Source organism: Notamacropus eugenii, chromosome 1 (assembly GCF_028372415.1).
Source record: "Notamacropus eugenii isolate mMacEug1 chromosome 1, mMacEug1.pri_v2, whole genome shotgun sequence".
NCBI classification, from domain to species: Eukaryota; Metazoa; Chordata; class Mammalia; order Diprotodontia; family Macropodidae; genus Notamacropus; species Notamacropus eugenii.
The window spans coordinates 529,299,113-529,324,685 of NC_092872.1; the positions used below are offsets into that span (position 1 = coordinate 529,299,113).

The 25,573-nt window shown below is 36.6% G+C and overlaps 1 protein-coding gene across 3 annotated transcripts in view; it reads left to right on the plus strand.

The window, feature by feature from the left end:
• BABAM2 (BRISC and BRCA1 A complex member 2) overlaps positions 1-25,573 on the plus strand; it is a 560,438-nt gene that overhangs the window by 84,071 nt on the left and 450,794 nt on the right. For all 3 annotated transcript variants that reach the window (XM_072634065.1, XM_072634064.1, XM_072634066.1), the window contains exon 4: positions 14,017-14,111. In XM_072634065.1, the coding sequence (XP_072490166.1) occupies positions 14,017-14,111 (95 nt within the window). The remainder of the gene's footprint in view (positions 1-14,016; positions 14,112-25,573) is intronic.

Genomic DNA, 25,573 nt, shown 5'->3' on the forward strand with positions numbered 1-25,573 from the left:
TGTTCTCTGTCTCGTTTGGTCATACTATTCCTTACTCTCCTGCTTTGCTTGTAGTTTCACCCTTTCTTTATTCGCTCTTAACATGAAACTATACATTGATCAGGGAGTTGGTTGGTTGGTTGTTGTCCTTCATTCTCGAAGAGGACCAAAATGACATCACCATGGCAAAGTCAAGTGTCAGTGTGTCCTACTGTGGCTGATCAGACCAGCACGAGCTTGTAATGCTCCACCACAGATTGGGCATAGATGGTCCCTATGAATATTTGGGGTGGATATCCCAAATTTGCAAATCCTACATTTACTTTGTGCTATCTCAATGCTGCTTTGCTCAAAGATCATAGCACCCTTTCTGAAGTGAGCACGCCATGAGGAGTGGTCCTGTGCCAGTGTCTCCCATGTTACACAGTCAAATCTAAAGTTCTTGAGAGAGACCTTGAGTGTGTCCTTGTATGGCTTCTTCTGGCTACCATGTGATCTCCTGCCCCATGTGAGTTCTCTATAAAATAGCTTTTTTGACACGCATACATTTTGCATTTGAACAATGTGGCCAGCCCATCAGACTTGCGCTCTCTGAAGTATAGTTTGATTACTTGGCAGTTCAGCTCAAGCAAAGACTTCAGTGTCTGGTACCTTATCCTTCCAGGTCATCCTCAGAATCTTCCTAAGACAGTTCAAATGGAAGCGATTCAGTTTCCTGGCATGGTGCTGGTAGACTGTCCATGTTTCACAAGCATATAACAATGAGGTCAGCATCACAGCTCTGTAGACTTTCAGTTTGATAGTCTAATACCTCTTCTCTTCCAAACTTCTTCGGAGCCTCCCAAACACCAAGCTAGCTCTGGCAATGTGTGCATCAGCCTCATTGTCAATGTGTACATCCCTGGAAAGTACCCTACTAAGGTAAGTGAACTTATCCACAGCATTCAAAACTTCTCCATTTGTTGTAACCTATGGTTTCATGTATGGATGGTGTGATGGTGGCTGATGGAGCACCTGTTTTCTTGGTGTTAATTATTAGGCCAAAATTAGCACAGGCAGCAGAGAATTGATCCATACTTTGTTGCATCTCAACTTCAGAGGCTGCATTGAGTGCATAATCATCTGCAAACAGAAGATCATGCACCAACACCCCCTCCAGGAAAACTTCTCTTCCAGAGTTCAAACTTGACTTCAGATACTTTTTAGCTATGTTACCCTGGACAAGTCACTTGACCCTGTTTGCATCAGTTTCCTCATCTGTAAAATGAGCTGGAGAAGGAAATGGCAAACCACTCCAGTATCTCCACCAAGAAAATCCCCAATGCAGTCAAGAAGAGTTGGGTATGGCAGAAAATGACTGAACAACAACACGCATGAACTCTTTACTTACTGTCTCTGTGCCTGGAATGTTCTTCTGTTCTTCTCCCTCAATTCTATCTCTTAGTTTTCCTAGTTTTTTTTTTTCCAAACTCAGCTCAAATCCTCCCTTCTACAGTAGTTCCTGGTCTTCCCAACTACTAATACCTTACACATTCAGATTACCTTTTTATATATCTTTTCTCTACCTAGATATTTACATGTTGTCTCTCCCACTAGAATGTACACTACTTGAGAGGAAGGACGATGAAATGTTTTTGCCATCTTTATATCCTCAGTGCTTAGTACAGGGCCTGGGACATGAGGCTCTTAGTAAATATTTGTTGACTTACTGACTTCGTTTGAATTTAAATATTTTCTTTGGATTCCTCTCATTAAAGATAATTTTCATTGTATTATATTTAACATTTTTGTTATTTTGCATTTGTTTTTGGCTTACAACAAAACATTTCATTCTTTCTAATTCATTCTATACAAATCTAAAAAAAATATGTACTCCTTTGAGTTCCCATTCAGTAATTACCAGAGATCTATTATATCTGTTTTTTAAAATTCTGTTTAGGTTCTTAAATTCTTTCTTGTTTAACTTTGTTTTCTATTTTTTTCTAGATGCAAAATGGTCTTATTGAAGTCCCTTGTAATTTTTGTTTTATTGTCTATTTTTCCTTATAGTTTTAGTAGCTTTCCTTTAAGTTCATAAATGCATCATTGTTCAGTGCATATACACTTAGAACTGATATTTTTCATTCTCTCTGGTTCCTTTAAGCATAGTATAGTTTCACTTTTTATGTCTTATCTGGGTGTATTTTTACTCTTGCCTTGTTTGAATTAATGCTTACTTACTACCTCAACTTTTTAAAAATGGCTTTCTTATTCTGAACTTAAGCAGCCCCCCATAACATTTACATATACACAACTTAACATAAAAATTATGAAATCTAATGTGAAAACCATATAAAAAATCTTCCATAAAGCTATAGCTCTCTGTTTCGTACTTTTTTTATTTTTAAAAATATATAATAAATTCCACCTGCTGTTTTTTCACAACTGTGCCTTCTGAGCCTCCTTCTTAAAAATGTTTTTACTAGCTATTCTCTCTTTCCCTCCATCTCTGTCTCTATCTCTGTCTGTCTGTCTCTCTCTCTCTCTCTCATTATAGTTACTAATACCCTCTTCCCCAGTTAAAAATTGAGAGGAATAAATAAACCCTTATAGGAAGGTGGTGGGAGGATAGGGACAAAACATTTATTAAGTATCTTTGTGCCAGAAACTGTGCTACAAATTTCTCATATTATCCTTCTTAACATCCTTAACAACCCAATTAAATAGGTGCTGTTATGATCCCCATTTATAGTTGAAGGAATTGAAGCAGAGGTTAAATGACTCACCCAAGCTCACACAGTATCTGAGTCCAGATTTGAATTCAGGTCGTCCTGATTCCAGGCTTACTTCTCTTTCCACTGTGTCACAAGTAGTCAAGTAAAAGTTAATGTACACAATGCCCATATCTGAAAATGTATTTATGTCTCTTTCTGCACTTTTGAGTCCATCACCTTTCTGCCAGGAAATGGTTAACATGTTGTGTCATAGGTCCTTTGGCAGTATTGGTTACTGCATTAGTCAGTAGTTGTAAGTCCTTCAAAGTTGTTTTTTCTTACAATGTTGTCCTTTTATAAATTGTTCTGATTCTGCTTATTTTACTCTGTATCAGTTCATATTAACATTCTCTAGGATATTCCCTTTTGCTATTTTTTGTGGTTTAGCGGTATTCCATTATGTTCAATACCACAGGTTTTGTTCAACTGTTCTCAGTTGATGGACACCTTCCTTAGATTTTAAGTCTTCACCTCCTGCCCTCCTCTTTCAGTTCTCCCCTTTAGGATCAAAGCATTTGTTTTGTTTTTGACTGTTCTCTCCTCACCTACCATCAACCTTCTCACACCATTCCCCTCTCCACTGCCCCTATTTGTACCCATTTTCCTGTGGATTTACAGCAAAGTGTGTACATGTGTTCAACTCTTCTTCGTACATTTTCCCTAAGAGCGAAGTTAATCATGTTCACTTTCCCACTCCTCTATCCAAATTTTTATCCTCTACTTCCAGAGAATCCTAATGCCCTCAAATGTTATTTAATGCCCTCAAAACCCTTTGAACACATTACAGTTTTGAAGGGAATACTTGTTTCTTTCCCCTCTATTTGAATGTTAGCAGTACACCATCATACAGCCCTTCTGGTTACTCAAATCAATTTACCTTTCTAGGTTTCTCTGGACTCTTGTGTTTATATTTTTGAGTTCTTCCTTAGCTCAGGTCTTTTTCTCAGAAATGTTTTTTTCCAGTAAAGATCCATTTTCTCCTCATAAGATGATGCCCAGCTTTTCAGAGTAAGTTCTTTTTAGCTATATGCCTTTATCTTTTGCCATTCAAAATAGTGTATTCCCAGATCTCTTATCATTTTAACAAGAAACTGCTAAGTGCTATGTGATCATGACTGTGGCTCCTTGGTCTCTTCCTTTTCTGCTTGCAGTGTTTTTTACCTTTATGCCTAAACCCAGGATTTCAGCTATAACATTCCTGGGACATTTTCTTTTGGGGATTTTTAAAGCACATGATAGTGGACCTTTTTCTCTCTTTACTTTGCCTTCTGTTTAGAATGTATCTGGTGAGTTTTCATTTATAATTCTTTGAAGTATAGTGTCTATACATTTTATGTGTGTACTTTATAGGTTTTTAAAAAATCATGGTTTTCAGGAAGTCTGATTGTTCTTACATTATTTTTTCTTGACCTGTTTTCCAGGTCAGTTGTTTTTGATGTCATATATCTTAAATTTCCACCTATTTTTTCAGACCTTTGGTTGTGTTCGGATTTTTTTTTCTATCTTACAGAGTCATTGCTTTTTGTTTGTTCTGTTCTAGTTTTACTAGTAAACTAAGATTTATTAGTTCTAAGCTATTTCTTTGTGTTTCCGTTATTTGCTACAGAGCGTTCATTTATTTCTTGCTTCATTTCTTTTAAGTATTCATATAGTATTTTTGACAAATATATTTTAGGCCAAACTTTTGGATATCACTAGAGCTACAGTAATTTTTTTATAGTTGTCACTTTCCCCTTTGATTTATTTCTCTTTCTAGCTTTATTTCCTGAATTGAGGCATTGTACCAGGGCCAAGATCTGTCTTATATGGTGCCTCCCGTTCAATGCCTCTGAGGTCTGCTGTTCTCTCCCTTGCCCCTGTGCTGCTAGAGTCAGCAGCTACCTCTGGCACCAGGGCAGGCCACCTTGTTTCCAGTAAGTTTTGTCCTGGGACAGTGTTGTTGGCCTGAGTGGACCTTGAACTCTTACTGTGCTGGGACTGCACTGCCACTCCCCAAGTGGGCACTGCTGCTGCTGGACCTGTGATATCCTGGGGGCAAAGACAGAGCAACACAAAAAAGGCAGCAAGGCCAGATACTTTGGTAGGCTCTCTTTTCCATATTGTAGCCATTTCTACTGGAGTTGTAGAAGGTTTTTTACTGGAGCCTGAGTTCTGTGCTTGTCAGGGGGACCTTCCGTGGAAGAAAGTTTAGAGTTAGAATTTTATACTTTAAAGTTCTCAGTTTGGAGGTGAGAGAGGAAACTTTTTAAATTGATGACAGCATACCGGCTTGTTCTCAGCTAATTACACGGAGTGCATTTGGCGCATTTGTCTATATACCTAATTCTAGAAATGTCCCTGAGTTTCTGGGGAGATTTAGCATTGTCATTTCAGGTGCCTCCCTCAGTAGCTTGCACCAATGAATCACAACAAAACCCATCTGGCAAAATTATAGTTGGACTCTCAAATTCCAAACTATAAAAGAAACAAAAACTCAGTTTGTTCATTTTCAGGATACTTGCAGCGTTTTCCCCACTGCATTAAACATAAATAACTCCATTTGATTTTTAATACTGAGTGGAGTGTAAAAAAGGAGTCAAGTATGTGCTAAAGGTGCTTTCTGTTATCCATCCATAGATGGTTTTGGAAGAGGGTATTCTTTAGCGATACTCTTTATAAATATATTCTATATAGTGAGGTGCTGCAGATGCTTTTGTTTTTTTGTAAACATTGTGCTAGAATGTTGTAGAACCTCCTAAATGAAGACTTCTGTCCAAGACTTAGGCTTAATTCTCTGCACATCTAGACTAGGATGTACAATTGAATAGGGAGCTCATAGAACTAATTCATTAGTACATGTCTTGGAAGATAACTGCAAATGGATAGCTAACTGAAAAGGATACAGTAGTGGCCTGAGTTGCCTTTGCAGTATCGTGCAGTCCTTTTAAGTACCCCAAACTCTTCTTGAAATTGAAATAACGTTTTGTAACATCATCATTTTTTGAGTGATGGCTCCAAATCATGAAATTCTTTGAGGAATCAGGACTGTGGGTCTTTCAAAGACAGTGGAGAGATAGACAGATAGATGGTGCATATAGATAGCCAATTGCATGTAGCAACCATGTTTTGTCTTAAAAAAGAAGATATCATCCAGGATACGTGTGACTGGCTGGTAAAGGAAGTGGGTTTATTGTGTAGCTCAATTGAGAGATAATAGAGAGGGGTGCAAATGTTAAGAAACCTAGCAGAAATCTGTCATCCTATTGGGGCTGCCATGGAGGAGGATTTATAGAAGCACAGGATGAGAAAAAAAGGCTAGGTTGTAATCTATGCTATTAGAAGGGGTACTCACATCTGTAAGATCTGTTGAAGTGTTAAAAGTTTCTGCCTGACAGATCTATTGCAAGGACCAAATGAGATAATGTAGTAAAGTACTTGATAATCATAATGCGCTATACAAATGTAAGCAATTGTTTCTAGGCTTCTACAGAATTTTCTTCAATTTTTCAATATTATGCTGTAAAATTCCTTTTCAAAATTATACTCGTTTCGTAGTTGCTTCTAAAAACCACAAGCAAAAACGTAGATAGAAAGGTTGAGAAAGATCAGTCTCTTTTTGTGGTGTCAGGTACATTGTAGTCATTAAAAAATATATTTTAATAAATTGAACTAATGAAACCGTTTGTGCATATGCCTGTGAAAATTATCAAGATGGGAAATTTCTGCTTGAGAATATTTATCCATCAATAAAGCGATGCTAATTCATAGCACTTAACTTTAAAATGTGCTCAATTTAAGTACTCAAAGCAATACATAGAAAATACTAGGTTAAAGGTTTAGTTTAAAACTGTTACACTATTTGAACATTCATTATACACCACCCCTTAATTAATCAGATCACAACATATTAAGGTTTTTGCAATATAATTGGTTCCCTTGATATTTATAAATAAGTATCATGTGGCTCAAATTTCTCTGGAAATTAGGTTTTATGTTGAGTGGTTGAAGCAAATGAAGATGTGTAAGCCAGAGAAGAAAAGACTAAGAGGAAATGGGATCACTGTTTCCATATATTTAAAGAGCTGTGAGTTCTTTGTTGCTATAAAGGAAAGCACTTGGGCAAATGGGTAGAAATTACGTGGAGGGAGAGAGAAATAATTTTCTAGCAAGTAGAACAATGTAACAATGGGATGGGCCTTAGAAGACACTGAGTTTCCAGTTACTAAAGACATTCAGCAGAAAGTACTGACTGTGTGCTCTGTCATACTTTAGGATCAGGGGAGTTTAACTAGAGCAGGAATCTTAACTTGGACTCCATGAACCTAATTTTTTTTTTAAATGAATGTATTCTAGTTGTATTCCATAATTAGTTTCCTTTGTAATCCTACGTATTTTCTTTTATGCTTTTAAAAACATTATTCTGAGAAGGGGTCAGTTGATTTCAGTCAACTGCCAGAGGGGGACCATGATGCAAAAAAGATTAAAATCCTGACTAAATGACCTCATAACTTTTAAGAGTCTAGATTTCTCAAAAAAAAAAAAAGTTTTCTTCTTAGTATATAGACTAGTGATTTTGTCCCTGAATAGAAAGCAGTGTGCTCTGTAAGGATCTGTAGAAAATAGCATTTCCTGGTGTGTAATAGGTATTTAATAACTGCTGATTAGTCAGCTGATTAATTTGTCATGGTGTAGTGAGAAAGATACTATGTGGGGAGTCACAGGAGAGGAAGTAGAAACAGGAAGAGAATAGTATTTATATAGCATTAACTATGTGCCATACACTGAGCTAAGTATTATTATTATTATTTAACAAATATCTCATTTGATCAGAAGAGACCTGGGTTCTCCTGGCTCTACCAGGACTAACTATAACTGTGGATAAGCTACTTAAAAACTCTCTGGGTCTTAGTTTCTTCATCTGAAGATTACACGTTGCCTTAGATGATCTCTCTCTCTCTATTGATTCGCCTAGCTCCTATCAATCAGTTGTCTTTCAGATATGTCTGGTTCTTTATCATCCCATTTAAGGTTTTCTTGGCCACGATACTGGAATGGTTTGCCATTTCCTTCTCCAGCTCAATTTACAGATGAGGAAACTGAGGCAAACAAGGTGAAGTGACTTGTCCAGGGTCATGCAGCTAGTAACTGTTTGAAGCTAGATTTGAACTCAGGAAGATGAATCTTCCTGCCCTACGTCTGGCACTCTTTCTCTACTGAGCCACCTTGCTGCCTTTCTTGTAGTTATAATATTCTGTAATTCTGTGATTTTTTTCTTTTGTTTTGGTGATACTATATATGAAGTTTCTTCAGGCATATTTTCATAGTAGAGGTATGAAAGATAGTTGTGGTCCCAACAACACTGTCCACTAGCTAGTCCTTTTTTCTTTATTTATGTTATCAATGGTGCCATTTTCTTTTCTCTGTTTTCTTGCATATAATTTTCTTTTGAAAGCTTTTTGATATCTTTTGATAAAATATTGGAATAACATCTGGAGAGTAGGAAATCTATATTCTATATTATCTTTTCCTGGTAAAAGCAAGGAAACATGTTTCATTAATGCCACCCCTTCACTTTCACCTCCCCTCCTTCCTACTCCTCAGTTTTTCTACTTTATTTTCTGTTTTTTCAGAGAAGGTAAATATCTTCTGTTTCTCTGTCACCTTCATTTCCCAATATATTCTTCCCTCAATATCCTGCTCCTAGAAAACCATCCTTTATGATGAATAAAAATTCAGCAAAAATAACCAATGCGTCCACTAAGTCCAAAAGTATGTTCACTATTCTATATCCATTGACCCCAACCCAGCCTCTGCAAAGAAGGGAGGGAGGTACATTGTCCTCTGTCTTCTTTGTGGCCAACCTTAGTCATCATTATTCATCATTTCTTTAGCACAATAATATTCTGTTTACATGTTGTATGTTTTTCTAGCTGTTTCCCAGTTGATGGGCACCTACTTTGTTTTCAGTTTTTGGTATTACAAAAAGTGTTCATTTAAGTATTTTGGGGATTTTTGTTTTTATTCTTTCTATGCTTATATTCTGATTCTTTTGTAATATATGATGATATAAATAATGGTATTACTTCTCATTTAATAATTAGTACAGTGTTTTGTGCAAGTTGTTTCCAATAAATATTTTACTTCCTCACTTTTCTTTTTAGCATAAAAATAATGCCAAATTTTATTTGTCATGAATTTAAAAGTGTCAAGAAATTTGTCCAGTGAACACTTGCTGAGCACCTGCTTTGTGCATGGTACATTAGGCTCTGGAGATTGGAGGCAAAATGGTGAGAACCATAAAAAGTAAATTGTGTCATTCAGTGAGCTTGCATTTATTAAGTTCTGTCTGCATGCTAGATATTGTGCTTAGTTCTAGTAATACAAAGAATGACAAAAAAGAGTCACAGCTTTCAAGGAACGCACTGTCCAGTGGGGACAACATGTAAACAGCCACATACAGGATAAGTTGGGGTTAATATCGGAGGGAAGACACTAAGATGAAGAACAGGGGAAGGCTTCTTGCAGAAGGTGAAATTCGAAGAAAGCTGAGGGAAGGTAAGAGGTAGAAATGAGGAAGGAGGGCATTCCAGGCATGGAAGACCAGTGAAAATACTCTGAGGCCAGAGATGTATTGAGTACAGCAAAAAAGGTGGCATCTCTGGATCACAGAGTATATGAAGGGGAGTAAAGTGTGAATGGAAAAGCAAGAAGTGGCCAGGTTATGAAGTAATATAAAAACCAAAGGATTTTATATTTGATCCTGCTTGCAATAGGGAACCTTTGGAGTTGATTGAATAAATCTAGGTGCAAGGTGATAAGGCTCTTGCATCTATGATGGCAGTGTCAGAGAAGAGAAGGGGGAAGAAAAGGGAAGGAAACAAGCTTAAATGTGGTGCCTGTTGTGTTCCAAGCACTGCGCTTATCACTTTTTACAAGTATTATCTCATTTGATCCTCACAGTAACTTTGTGAGATTGGTGCTTATATACCAGAGGTGATGCAGACATATAGAAGACAGAACATGACAACTAAATGGATATGGGAGGGAACAGTGAGAGAAAGTGAGAAGTCTAGGATGACACCTAATTTAGAGACAGAAAGATCCAACTGTGTTCTTTTCATTGAAATTTAGATTTGTTACTTTTGCATGTCACAGTATAATCCAGCTGGCTTTCCAAAATTTTTTAATTTGCAAGGACAAAGGAGTAGATGTAAATAGTAGGACATGGACTTTCTTGGTCTTTCTGCTTCATCTCATCAGTCCAATATAGTGGGAAGTGTAGCTTCCTTTAAGTTTATGGGAAAAGTTATGTAATAATGGAGAAAACAGTTTCAGTGAAGGTGAAGACAGAGAAAGAATGCTGGTGGAAAAGGTATAAGATCTAGTGAGTGAAACTCTCCTTTAAGACTCAGTTGCAATGCTGTCTGTACTTTGATCCTTCTAATGGGAAAGTCCTTCCTTCTCCAGAACTATGCTAGTATTTTTGTGATAATGCTACAGTTTATATATGTATTGGGTCAGTATCACATGTAATACTTAGGACACTGCAGTATATATTTCTAGAAGCCTGTAGTAGCCTGTTGTCTGCCTTTTGTAAGCCTATAGAAAGATAGGATGTTACTTCATTATGCAGCATGGCATTAGTGGAAGAGAACCTGTTTTTGTAGTTACAGGACTTGGATTCCAACCTCAGTGCCACAATGCCCATGGGTCTTGTGTGAGTCACTTTAGCTCTTTGGTTTCTTTATATGTAAAATGGCTAAATGACTTCAGAAACCCCTTTCAGGCCTGCACAATCCTTTAATCTTAATTAATCCATGAAGAAATATAATGTGTAACTTGATTAAATCTATTTTAGCCTTAACTTTGTCCAAGATCATGATTAGCACCCCTGCTCCTTTTCCCTTACAAATTGTACTCCTGATCTTTATTTTGTCTGTGCATATCTTTTATTTCCTATCCCTCCTCTTACTTTACTTATACTCACTACCTTGCCCTCCTAATACTTAATCTGCGCCCCCCACCAGGGTCCCTCCATTATCCTCCCATTTCCATTAATCTAAAATCCCTTCTATTCCTCCTTTAACCTATTCTCTCAGTCTTCCCTCTAAAGGTCCTTCCCTTAATGTTTCATTTCTTTCTGAATTTAGAATACTTTTATGCTCTTCTAGATATGTATGTATTGTTCCTTCTTGAACCCATTCCCAGTAAAAGTAGGTTTCGAGAACTACCAGCCCTCTTTCCCCATCTAATTTCTCTGTGTTGTCTTCCTCTTCCAACTCATTTGTATAAAATAATTACTCTTTTTAGCTATTCAAAACAGTTTTGCTCTTTAAAATCATATACTCAGGTCTACCCCAGTCTTTCTTACAGACTATCCAGTAGCTAATAACAATCTTAAACATATGTTTTACATTTTATATAGATAAAAGGCAAATAGTCTGTTCTTATTGAATCGCTTGTAATTAGACTTTGGTATGTACCTTATGTTTCTGTTTGCTCTTGCCTGTCAAATCTATTATGTTCAGGTTCTTTTTTTTAAACAAAACCTGAAAGTCTGACAGTTTATTAAATGTCCTCTCCTTGTTCCCTCCCCCCCCCACCCCCATTCAGGATTATGCTTAGCTTTGCTGGGTATGATATTTTTGGCTGGAACCTCAGTTCTTTTGCTCTTCAAGATACATTTTTCCAAAACCTGTGGTCTTTTAGTATTGCCACTGCTAGGTCTTGTGTGATTCTAATTGTGGCATTGCCATATTTAAATTTTTTTCTTTCTTGCTTGTAATATTTTCTCCTTAAGCTGGGAATTTCAGAATTTGACTGTGGTATTTCTATGAGTTTTCCTTGTATCATCTCTTTTGGGTGATGATTATTTTCTATTTCTACTTTCCCCTCTTGTTCTAATGTTTCAGAACAGTTTTCTTTAATTATTTTTTATATTATTGTATCAAGATTCTTTTTTGTTTTGATCATTGCTTTCAGGTAGTACCATTATTCTTATATTTCCTCTTCTTGATCTGTTCTCCAGATCAGTTTTTCTTATGAGATGGTTCACATTTTCTTCTGTTTTTTCATTCTTTATATTTTATTATTTCTTGATCTCTTATAACTTCACTGGCTTCCCCTTGTCCAATTCTGATTTTCAAGGAGTTGTTTTCTTCCTTAGGATTCTTGATCTTTTCTAATTGGTTGATTTGATTTTAATAATCTTCTTGTTTTTCTTGTATTGTCCTTATTTTTTAGTTTTTCCTCAATCTCTCTTGTTTGATTTTTAAAGTCTTTCTTAAGTTCTATGAATTGTTTTTGGACAGGCGACTGATATTACCCTTTGGGGTAGAGGAGGGGTTTTTGTTTTTTTTTCTTTGGTATCCTCCTCTGAAGATGAATCCTGGTCTTCTCTAATTCCCATAGTAGCTCTCTATGGTTGGATTTTTTCTCCTTTGCCTGTTCATTTTTTTGGTTGTTGTTTGTAGCATCTTAGTTTTTATAATCACTTCTTGTCTGGAGTATGGGGGATGCTACCTTAGATTCTCCTTCAGTTCTCCCCTGTGGCCTATAACTGAAATCAAGACATCTAGCTTCCTGTAAATTCCCACAGAGAGCAGTGCCCCTGCTGCTTCTGCACTTAAACTGGTATGTAATGGTTCCTTCTAGCCCTTCTTCCATGTCTCCCCAGCGCAGCTGGTTCTGGCATGCCTCATCAGCTGAGGTTCCCTTGATCTTCCTTGGCTCAAATATCCAACTCCCCTCACTGTTCCAGGGGTAAAAGTTCCTGTGGCTAGGAAGCAGGCAGCACCTCAACCAAGCTAACTCCAGGGTTTGCTGCTTGTTGTGTAAGTGAGCCTAGCTTGGAGATGTTTACACAGGGATCAAACCTCCTCCTGGGATTTTTCTTTAGATCTTCTCTGATTTTCCTAGGAGGACCATTGTTCTTCCTCTATTCTTATTTATTTTTACCAGCTCTATGTTTGCCCTGAGGTGCTATTTTATCCTGTTTTATGGAGGAAATCTGGAGAGTTTGGGATTTTCTGACCTACTTTGCCATCTTCTCAGAATACTCTCTCCATGGATTGCTCTCTAGGATGATGACTGAGGGTACTAGGTATGAAGCATTGCTATTCTTTTGCTTTTAGGCTCAGGGTCCTGGGCTGTCTCCATCAAGGTCTGAGTGGAGATGGCAATCAGGGTGATGGTTTGACTAGCCTGGTACATATTATCTCTCACTTAGTGTCCCTGACTTTTTGACCAGGCAACCTTGTCTGCCCTGTATAGCAGATTTTTAGGATGATTGGCCCCTTCTCCATAGGAGCTGCTTGTCCAGATGACAATTGTGAGGCCTGAGCTCAAAGCAGGAATACTGTTCTGGGTGGGACTGTGGAAGAGAAGGAGCATAGGAAATGGATTAGTACTTTTACATGGGCCTGCTATGTGGTTCAGACGTAGCCCAAGGTCTCTCACTTTCATTGCCTTCCTGATTGAGTTTCCTTTATGGGGAAAACTTGGGGTCTCTGTAGTCCCAAGAGGTGACTTGAGTTCCCAGGACCTCCTAAACTCTATCTTTTCTGTTATGCTTAAATTTCATCTTGCATTTAATTTTTTTTGTGCATTTCTCTCATCAGACTACATGTTCCCTGAAAGAAAGGAAAACGTTCTGGTTTTTAATTTGTGTTCCCATTTCTGCCTTGGACGTAGAAAGAACTTAAATTTTTTTGGTCACATGGTTGTTAATTAACCACAATTGCATGGAGGCTGTGATTGGATGTATTTACCTACTTTTGATTGTATCCATAACGTTTTGTTTTGGACTGGCTTTGTGATTTCATTGACCCAGGGGAACTCTCAGTGAAGAAACTCCCTCTGCCATTGCAAATTTTAGTTTGTCTGCGACTTAGAGTCTTAGGAAGAATACTGAGTCACTGCAAGGTTAAATGACTTGTCCAGAGTTGCATAGCCGGCATGTATCAGAGGCAAGGCAGAGGTTAGGTCTTTCAACTCCCAGGCCGTCTCTCTATCCAGTATGCCATGATATTTCTGTTTACAATGTATTACATTATAAATCTATTTGTAAATTGTTACGTTAGTAAAAACTTTTGTTTACACATAGTTTTTAGTGTTTACGTATTTTAAGATGCCCACATAATGAAGGACTGGTCCTTTTAGAAAAAGAATTAATAATTATTACTGCAGTTGTTTTCCCTTGAATTGTATTAAGAACAAAAAATGTTTGGAGTTTTGTGTATAGCACTAAGGATATTTTGATTTTAACATAGAATTCTAAAATACATTTAATTTTCTTTTACCTTAGGGGATATTATTTTCAATGCTCACTACCCGGAGTTGCCCCCTGATTTTATCTTTGGAGAAGATGTTGAGTTTCTGCCAGATCCCTCTGCTCTGCATGTGAGTATCTTTGGCATACTTATATGATGATGATTTGATGTTGAGAAAAAGAATTGGCTTTAAATAGAGAAATTTGCTTGTTATGCAGTTTGCCACCCATCACACCCTTTACTATCCATATCCACATCCATTTTTTTCTCTGACGTGAATAGACATAATCTCTTTGCTGCTGTAATGTTAATAATTAGATCATTTAGTATAGTTTTATTTTCAGAGTATTTAAATAAAATCAGAGAAGTTGACTGTCAGAAAGAGAGGCAGGCTTTCTAGTTCCCCTATGCTTATTATGCAAAAATAGTGAGTTTCATAATTATCAAGTAATGATTACAAAATTCACTGAGAAGCTATATGAAGTGACTTCTTTCATCCTCGAAAATGTCTTTCAGAAGACCACAAGTAGTGGGAAAGAAAGCTCCTTATGCAGATTAAAGGCTAATTTAACCAGAGACAGGATATATGTAGCCTGCAACACTATACCAAAGGCAGCAAGAACAGTCTTCTCTCCCTTTTCCTCCTGCCTCACGGAAGTCCCAGCATGGGAACCTTGGAACCCAGAATAGCCGTTGTGACTAGTGTGGTACCTCAGTGCTCATACCTGGAGAGTCCAGGCCCAGGAGATCTGAGGTGCCTGACACTGTCCTGAAATGTCAGAGAGGACTCTGAATACCTAATACTTTTAATTTCAGAGTCCTGGGAGGTAAGAGACTCAGAGATTCATGGTGAAAACAAGCAGAGGCAATCACCCCGACTTAAAAGTGAAACAGAAAGCAGAGTCTGGCCCTGATATCAAGCCCCACTTCAGGAATACAAGCTAGAGCAATGAATAAATCAAAGAAGACATCAACAAGTATAAAAAACAATTGAAAATCTATCTTCATAACAATTGCAAGTAGAGACTTAAAGGAAAAAAATTGATTTTCTACAAGGACTATATAAATACTAGAAGAAATAAAGAAAGAAAATTTTAAAAACTATAAAAGCTTTTCTGGGAAAACAAAACAAAACAACTCTAAGTAGCTTAGAAGAGAAAGTGCTAAACCTTAGCCTAGAAATGAACTCCTTGAAACTAGAGAAGATCCAAGGAAACATTGATATCATGAGAGTGTAAGAAATATTAAAAAAATTAAAAGATTGAAATAGTAGAAGAAAATATAAGATTTCTGATGTAAAAAAACCTTAAAAATAGGTCAGAGAGAGATAATTTTGAGACCCATTGGACTTCCTGAAAACAATATATTCCGAGCAGTCATAAATGGAAAACTCCCCAGATGTGTTATAAAAAGGCAAAGAAAAGTTGTTGGAGGATCTGAAAAGATCCTCAAAAAGAAAAGTTCCAAGAGCATTATAGCCAAAATCCAGAATTTCCACATCAAAGAAAAAAAAATGCTTGAAAAATCTAGAAAGAGACTATTCAAGTATCAAAGAACTATAGTCAGAATCACAGAAGGCCTGGCAGCTTCAGCCAAAAATGAAAGAAGTTCTTGAATTTCAGGATTCCACAAAACAAAACATATTGTCTTAGAACCAAGAATAACTTAATAACCTTACATACTAAGTTGAGCATAATTTCACAGGGAAAAAAATGTATTTTTAATGAAATCAAGGACTTTCAAGCATATCTGATGAAAAGATTGATGTTCTAGTAGAAATTATGAAATACAAATACAGAATCAAGAGAACTTAGAAAAGTAAATTTATCTGAGTAATTGAAAGAAACTGTGTGATGATGGAGTGCTAACATTCTAATGGGTGCAAAGAATTAAGCTTCCCTACAGAAAATTAATATCTTCCAAAGGTATTGAGGGAATAAGACAGGAAAAATAGATGACCTGGGGGTAAATTGGTTTTTTTCTCAGGATTTTAAGAAGGGAAAGAGAAGGGAGGATAAAATGAGGAATACATTATTGTAGAAAGAAGGAGGAAGGTGGTGGAATTTGCTACTTCTCATAATTGTGGTATGTGAGAATATACAAATGTGAATGAAGTTGATCTCAGATGAACCTAACTTCTATTTTAAATAGACAAACCAAATTTGAACACATAGACACACACATGCACAGAGTTTGGTATAGAAGTACATCAAATTCAACTGAGAAACACTGAGGTTTGAGATAAGATTGTTAAGAGGAAGGATAATAAATACCAGGAGAAGAATAGTTATCACAAGTAAGTCCAATTTTCTAATCTTGATGGGGGAATTAAAAAGCAAGAGGAAAGAAAATATAAGTTCTAGATTGTAAAGGGAGTACTTTAGCTTGCTTTTTAGACAGTTGGGGGATGACTGAACAAATTGTGGTACATGAACGTAGTAGAATATCATTGTGCCATAAGAAGTGACAAATAAGATGACTTTGAAGAATCTTGGGTAGTATGAATTAATGTAGAATGAAGTGGGCAGATCCAGGAGAATAATTTATACACAAAGTGAATAACATTTTAAGGAAAACATCTTTGAAAGACTTAAGTCTGACCAATGCAATGACCGTCTTTTCAGAGGACCTCATTGACACCCATCTCTTGACAGAGAGGTGATGGATATAAGGCACAGAGACATATATTTTTATATACAGCAACAATTTGAATTTGTTTGATTTTGCTTGTTTGTTAGGAGATTCCCTTTTCCCTTCTGCTTTGTCTCCATTAATTTGAGGTAGTGTCAGAGGGAGTGTAGAGTAGATTAACAGTAGTGATTAAAAAGAAAAAGAGGACCATTGAAACATTTTAAAAAATAGTAGAGGACAGAAGGAAGTTCAGAAGGAAGCATGAACAAGGATGACAGTTTTGAAAGTGACATGTAAAATTTATTATATGCTTTTTAAAAATCAAGTGCTATGAAGTAAGAGATTCATAGTTTCATGTAGAATCCCATTTTTGTGTTCTGCTCTGTGTATGGAAATGCTCTTTTCAGTGATCAAGTTCAGAATAAAAAAAATAAAATTAAAAAAAATTAAATGAATGTAACACTATAGGATACTGGCTAAAGTATTCTACATGTCACTTTAGTGAGCCACATGTGAAACATTTAGTTTGTTTGAGCATAATACTTAGTGTTTACAACAGTTTTCTACTCCACATTGTGAATTAACATTTTAGTCAGTAGAATATATTTTTTATTGTTCCAGTGCTCTTTTTGGTGTGGTAGAGTAAGTAGTAAAATTCAACTGGATTTCAGCATTATCTGAGGAGTGAAGACCATGCCCTGCGCATACTGGGTTGTGCTGCCATAAACAATTTATTAGTTAGAATGAGAAGATACTGGAATTACTTGGACAGGATTGTATTTTGCATGGTCACTGTAGAGAGGATGTGATTTCTTGATTTAATATTTCTGCCTATTAAAGATAGTTTTACTTTAGTGAAACTAAAGAAAGAAAATTTTACTTTATCTTTGCTTGCTCAAGAATAGCTCTGCCAACTTGCTAGTGTTTCCTGAACTATACATCTATATAATTCATATACCTATGAACTATATATGAACTATGAACACATATCTATGTGCCTAATAGAGAGGGTTTAATTTATTCCTTAGAAAGTTTTCATAATCTTGTGCCTTTTTTTTTTGCAGAGAAATGGGTAATAAAGCTATAGTAACATAAATTTTTCAGTGGAACCTCGATTTTTAAACAGATCAGAATTGGCTATGTTAAAGAGACTGAATAGCACTATAAACACTATGCCCTTATGTTGATTTAGTTTTTTCCAGTTTACAAAGTGCTTTTTCATAAATTATCTCCCTGTTTCCTCAAAGAGTCATGTGAAGAAACAGAGGCAGATTTTAGCTATGTATTGCATTCATGGCTAAAATTTGTCTTTTCTCTAAAAGATTTTTAAAATTAATTTATTTTCAGTTTTCAACGTTCACTTCCACAAGATTTTGAGTTCCAAATTTTCTCCCCGTCTCTCCCATCCTCCCACCCCAAAGCAGCAATGCATTCTGATTATCCCTTCCCCCAATCTGCACTTCCTTCTATCATGCCCCTCCTTTCTCTTATCCCTTTCCCCTCTATTTTCTTGTAGGGCAAGATAGATTTCTATAACCCGGTGCCTGTATGTCTTATTTCCCAGTTGTATGTAAAAACAAATTCTAACATTCGTTTTTAAAACTTTGAATTCCAGATTCTCTCTTCTTCTCTTCCCACCCACCCCCACTGAGAAGGCAAGCAATTCACTGTAGGTTATACATGTGTAGTCATGAAAAATACTTCCATAACAGTTATGTTGTGAAGAGTAATTATATTTCCTTCCATCCTATCCTGCCCCCCCATTTATTCTATTCTCGCCTTTGACCCTATCCTTCCGCAAAAGTGTTTGCTTCGGATTATCCCCTCCTCCCATTTGCCCTCCCTTCTATCATTCCTCCCCATCCTTATCACCTTTCCCCCTACTTTCCTGTAAGGTAGGATAAATTTTCATATTCAGTTGAGTGGGTATGTTATTCCCTTCTTAAGGCAAATCTGATGAGAGTAAGGTTCACTCATTCCTTCTCACCCCCTCCCTTTTCCCCTCCATTTTAAAAGTTTTTTCTCACCTCTTTTATGTGAGATAATTTGCCCCATTCTATTTCTCCATTTCTCCTCCCAATATATTCCTCTCTCACCCTTTAATTTTATTTTTTTAAATATCATCCTTTCATATTCAGTTCACCCTGTGCCCTTTGTCTACACACACACACACACACACACACACACACACACACACACACACACACACATATATTTCTACTCTAACTACGCTAATACTGAAAAAAGTCTCAAGAGTTACAAATATTATCTTATCATGTAGGAATGTAAACAGTTCAACTTTAATAAATCTCTTATGATTTCTCTTATGTTTACCTTTTCATGCTTTTCTTGATTCTTGTATTTGAAAGTCATATTTTCTATTCAGCACTGGTCTTTTTAGCAAGAATGCTTGAAAGGCTTCTGTTTCATTGAATGTCCACTTGTTTCCCCTGAAGTTTATACTCAGTTTTCCTGGTTAGGTGATTCTTGGTTTTAATCCTAGCTCCTTTGACTTCCAGAATATCATATTCTAAACCCTCTGATCTCTTAATGTAAAAATTGCTAGATCTTCTGTTATCCTGATTCTTTTTCCACAGTACTTGAATTGTTTCCTTCTGGCCACTTGCGATATTTTCTCCTTGACCTGGGTACTCTGGAATTCGGCTACAATATTCCTAGGAGTTTTTCTTTTGGGATCTCTTTCAGGAGGCAATTGGTGGATTCTTTCAATTTCTATTTTGCCCTCTTGTTCTAGAATATCAGGGTAGTTTTGTAATTTCTTGGAAGATGATGTCTAGGTTCCTTTTCTGATCATGGTTTTGTTTTGTTTTTTCAGGTAGTCCAATAATTTTAAAGTTATCTGTCCTAGATCTGTTTTCCAGACCAGTTGTTTTTCCAGTGAGATATTTCACATTGTCTTCTATTTTTTCATTCTTTTAGTTCTGTTTTATAATTTCTTGATTTCTCATAAAGTCATTAGCTTCCATTTGCTCCATTCTAATTTTTAAGGAATTATTTTCTTCATTAAGCTTCTAGACCTCCTTTTTCATTTGGCCAATTCTGCTTTTTAAAGCATTCTTCTCATTGACTTTTTGGGCCTCTTTTGTCATTTGGGTTAGTCTGTTTTTTAAGGTGTTTAATTTTCTTCAGCATTTTTAGGGTCTCCTTTAGCAAGCTATTGATTTGTTTTTTTCATGATTTTCTTGCATCACTTTCATTTCTCTTCCCAGTTTTTCCTCTACTTCTCTTACTTGGTTTTCAGAATCCTTTTTGAGCTTTTCTATGACCTGAGACCAATTCATATTTTTCTTGGAGGCCTTTGTTGTAGGAGCTTTGACTTTATTGTCTTCTTCTGGTTATGTGTTTTGATGTTCCCTGTCACCAAAGTAAGATTCTATAGTCTCATTTCTTCCCCTGCTGTTTGCTCATCTTCCCAGCCAATTACTTTACTTTTAAGCTCTTTGTCAAGGTAGTTCTCTGCTTCCAGCAGAGTCGTGTACTGTCCCTAGCTTCAGGGGTTTGGTGCAACTGTTTTTAGAGATACTTCTGGGGACCTGCAAATTTTCAGTTTTTCCAAAGTTGTATAATCAAAGGAGAGGTGTGTACTTCTCTCGTGGTCAGTGCTGCCATTTGTGAGTGACCTCAAGCACTCTTTTCTGCCTTGGAACTGTGAAGAGAATTCCCTCTTCACCTCTGCTATAAGCTCCACTATGCCAGAACTCCTTCTCGCCTCAGTTCCACCACTCAAGACAGCAACCCTGATTCAAGCAGGGCAAACCTAGAGAATTCTGCCTAAACATCAGCAAAAAAATCCCCGCAATTTCCCTCCGATCAATTTCCCCCAAGCTCTGGAAGCAGTCTGCTGTTCCCTCTACTGCCCCAGGGCTGGGGCCAGATTGCTGCACCTCACACAAGTCCAAAAGGCTTTTCCTACTGACTTTCCAGTTTGTCCTTGGTGTTTTGGGATTGAAAAGTCTGGAAACCACCACAGCTGCCAATGCTTCAGTGCTCTGAGGTGTGCTCAGGCCATGTCTGTGCCTGCGTGTCCCATCCTGGACTGCACTCTGCTCCCAGCGCCACACAATAGATCTTTCCTGTTGTCCTTCCAGGCTGTCTTGTGCAGGAAATATGCTTCACTCCGTCATTTTATGAGTTCTGCTGTACTATCTTTACAAGTATTTGGAGGAGTTTGGGGGAGAGTTGAAGCAAATCCTTGCTTCTCCCTTACCATTTTGGCTCTGCCTCCTCCCTAAAGTTGTCTCTTGGAGGAGGAAAATTGTAACACCTGAAATACCATACATGTATCACTAAATAAAGAGACCGTTTGCAGCTGACTAATAGTAAATGTGTAAATATGTGTCTAAAAAAAAGCAACACCTTTTTGCCTTTTTGTTTTTGTAATTTCAAAGGGTTATAATAATTTATTTTACTCAAAGAATGTATGAAATTCCCTGTGGTGTTCTTTAGAGCTTCTCTATGAGTCAAGACCATTTTTAACTGAGAGAAATGATACTTAACTTTTCTGAGATATTATGAGGAATAACTCAATGTTGACTGGAATAGGAACATTGCCTAAGGGAGATGGGATGATGGTATATGAAGATGTAGAATGATAGCTAGTAATAATAGCTTGTATTTGCATAGTACTTTGAGGTTTGCAAAGTACTATCTATCCTATCCTCCCCCCTTTTCTCCTTCCTTCCTTCCTTCCTTCCTTCCTTCCTTCCTTCCTTCCCTCCCTCCTTCCTTCCTCTGTGTTTATATATCATCTTTTTGTAATGAAGTGATTACTTTGAGATTACTATTAAGGGTACCGCTATTTTCCCAGTCACAGAAACTCTTAACTTCTCACCCATTCTCATGTCCCCCATATACAGTTGTTAGGCCCTGTCATTTTTACCTTCACCTTCACAACATCTCTCTTATATGCCTCCTTCTCTCCTTTGATACTGCCATCATCCTGGTGCAGACCCTCATCACTTCATTTCTGGACTATTGCAGTTGCCTGCTGGTTGGTCTCTTTGCTTCACGTCTCTCCCCACTTCATTCCATCTTCCATTTGGCTGTCAAATTGATCTTCTTGAGGTGCAGGTATGGCTATGTCACCCCCTATTTAGTGAACTTCAGTGGCTTCTATCACCTCCAACATCAAATATAAAGTGCTTTATTTGACTTTTAAATCCCTTCACAACCTGGCCTCTTCCTTCCTTTCCAGTGTTCTTTACCTTACTCTTCTCCACAAACTCTTGTTATCCAGTTACATTGGCTTCCTTGATGTTCCTCATGCATGACACTCCATTCCACTTTCAGTGGCTGTTCCCCATGTTAGTAATGTTCTCTTTCTCATTCCTGCTTCTTAACTTCCCTGGCTTCTTTCAAGTCCCAGCAAAATTTCACTTTCTGCAAGAAATCTTTCTAAGTCCTTGTTAATCTTAGTTCTTTCTCACTTTTGAGCATCTCCAATTTGTCCCTGTATATATCTTGTTTATACATAGTTATTTGAATGTTGTCTCATTCATGTGAGCTTTTTGAAAACAGGGATTTTTTTTTCCTTTCTTTGTATCACCAGTACTTATCACAGCATCTGGCACATACTAGGTGCTTAATAAATGTTAGTTGACTGACTCAATGGGTCATGAATTTTTTAGGTATGTCGTATTGCTAAGAATCACTTCTAAGATGTCTTAGAGTAAAAATTTATTAGTGAAGGGAGTCTCCATATTGATTAAATATTGGCTTCTTGAAGTGTGTCTTTTAACATTTGTGTGGTATTTCCTGAAGGAGTTTTAGGTGCTCAATCTCAAGGCCAAAGCCTAAACTTTGAAACTCTCTGTCTTGCTCTAAAGCAGTACTAGTTTAGCTGGTAGCAAAATAATATGAAAATGGACTAATCAAAGAATTATCATGCTCTTTCATGAATTTCCTCAGTCAACCTTGAAACAGTGGCAGAAACATCACAGCAGTAGAATGGAAAGGATGAAGGCATATGCTTTCAATTTTTATATGGTTGATTACTAGCAGCTGAACAATCCTGTCCAATGAATATTTGTTTAATAACTCAGTATCAAACTGGAAAGAGGACTTTTCAGCAGATTTATTAATAACTCCAGTGAAGACAGAAAGTATGGTTAATTAGACTGACACAAATATTAATATTAACTTTCAAAGATTAAATATTTGATATTGCATGTTTAATATGAAAATGACACAAAGCTGAGAGGCTTAGTTAAAATGATTTATGAAAGAATCAGAATTCAAGAGGACCTTGATAGGCTAGAATGAACATGGAGCTCCAACCCATAAACTAGACATTTACTAGACACAAGTATAAAATCTTGTACTTATATTAAAAAAAAAATTGTCCTTGGTCAAGGTAGAAGAAACCTAAGAAAGAGTTCATGTTCTATAGATGCCTTTAGTTACACGAATCCTAATTAGATACAAAAGTATGTTGTGTATGTTTAAAAGTATTTAAAAAGTATGTAGCACACACAAAGGCTGGTGAAGAGCCCACTTCCGGGAGTATCCTTGCAGTCTGGCATTGACATCTAACAAATGACATCTGGAATACAAGGTGTTAGGAGCCACATTTTAATAACATTTTCTGTTCCTGGACATTTAGTGATGCATTTTAAACATTTTGTCAACCTGTTTATAGAACATATAAAAAATCTCAAGGGGGACTCAGTGCATTTCTTGTGTGTACTCTGAAGTGTGGCTTTTTAAGTAAGAAAAAAATAGATCACCATTATTAAAGAGTTAACTTTCAATAACATTTGAAAGAATTGTGAACATTTGGCTACACCTGACTTCAGCATTGCATTCTCTTTCTTCTGTGCCTTTGGCTAGGCTCTTGCCATGCTTGGAGTATCCTGCCTCTTCATCTCTGCTTACTAGAATCTTTGTCTTCCTTCAAAGCTTGAGGAAGGGGGTCCTTTTGGTTTGGTTTGGTTTGGTCAAAATATGCTTTCCTTTCTTAGCTTATCTTGTATTTGCAAGATGTCCCAAAAGTTTTAGTGTGATTTTAAGCTACCTGTTGAAGCTTAAACTATTAAGCTATTAAAACTTAAAACTATACTAGGGCTTTTGGGACACTCTGTACTTATCTGTGTACATATTTAATGGTATGTTGCTCCTTACAAACTCCTTAAAGTCAGAAACTTGTTCATTTTGCCTTTGCATTCTGCTCCCTTACATATGGTAGATGTTTAATGAATTCTTATTGAGTTGAATGAATAATACAGATAAATCTTAGAGAAAACATACCAACTATCCTGAAATATTTGTAGGATTATTAGAGAGGGAATAAGGAGCAGATTTATTCAGCATTCATTGTTCCAGAAGACAGAATCAAGACTAATGGTTGGAAATGGACTTAACCTTATTAAAAGTGGATTTTTATTTATTATAGAAAAGCTTTTCTTTGAAATAGAATTTTTTATACAGTGGCATAGGTTCTCCTTTGACAAAGTTAGTTCCTTATTGTTAACCTATATAATCAAAGATTGGATGGCTTACATATAGTTCTACCTAAATTTGCTAGAGCTTATCACCAGCTTGGCTATGAGGTGATTTATATTTTGACCATGGAAATACTCAAAGACCAAGTTTAGAAGAGTTATGACCTGTGCCAGTAGAAAGAGAACATACACTGACGGATTTACAGTACATTTTTGCATCAATGAATACTCATACTCAAACACATCTATGTTCTAATCTGTGTGGGTATTCCTTACAGTGATACAGATCACAATTAATCCATATTTCCTCCTCCTGTGTAAATCTTATCCATAACCTCATGCAAGTTCTCCACAGGAAGGTCATATAGCACGAATGATGTTTTTCCTCACCTTTTCTTAATATTAAGAGAGATGTCAGTAAACACTTAGGCTATTCATTGGTTATCCATTGCTTTTGCCAACTGGACGGGCGTGGTATCTTTTCACTTCTATAGTTCTTTGATGACTTTTATTTGAGTTTAATCTTTTATTTGAGTTTAATAATTCAGTATTTGCAATGTGTTGCAGAAAGCTTACACGCACAATCTACCTCTTCATTGTCCTCTGGGAGTACTGATTTTTGCTTCATTGAAGAAGCATCTAGATAGGGAAATGGTGATTACAAAGCCAGTATGACTTCATCAAGGTTAGGCCATTTCACAGTAAACTCATTTCCTTTTTTTGACAGGTTTACTAAACTAGTATATGATATCATGGATATATAACTTAGCTAGATTTGATAAAGTACCTCATACTATTTTTATGGAGAAGATAGATGTAGATTTAGATAATAATAATAAAATCAAATTAATTCAGAGCTAGTTGAATGACCAAACTCAAAGAGTAGTTGTTAACAGTTTAATGTTGCCTTGTCAGACCTTTGGTGGAGTACCTCAGTGATTTGTACTTGACTCTGTCTATGTTTTAACTTTTTTATAGATTATTTAGATAAAGTCATTGATAATATACTTGTCAGATTTGCAGATGACATAAACAAGAAATATCTAACAGTGCATGTTAAGAGTTAGATTGCAAAAACCAGGCTAAAAAGCATTAGGATGAATCTGTTAAGATGAAATTCAGTAGGAGTTAAATGTGAAGCTTTGCAGCTTCGTAAGTACAAGATGGGGGAGATATGGTTAGACAACCATTATTGTGAAAAAGATATGGGGTTTTTAGTAGACTATAAGTTCAGTGAATCGGCATTGTGATGTGGCTGCCAGGTATAGTGAAATCTGCTCTTGTCAGACTTTATCTGAAATACTGTGTTCACTTCTAGGCATGACAGTTGAAGAAGCACTTTGATAAGCTGGAAAATGCCCAGAGGGGCACAATCAAGATAATAAAAAGGCCTTGAGTCAGTATGATCTGAGGATTGACTGAAGGAACTGGGCCTTTTTTTCCTTGGAGAAGAGAACACTTAGCAATGACATGATAGCTGTCTTCAGTGTTTGAAGGGCTG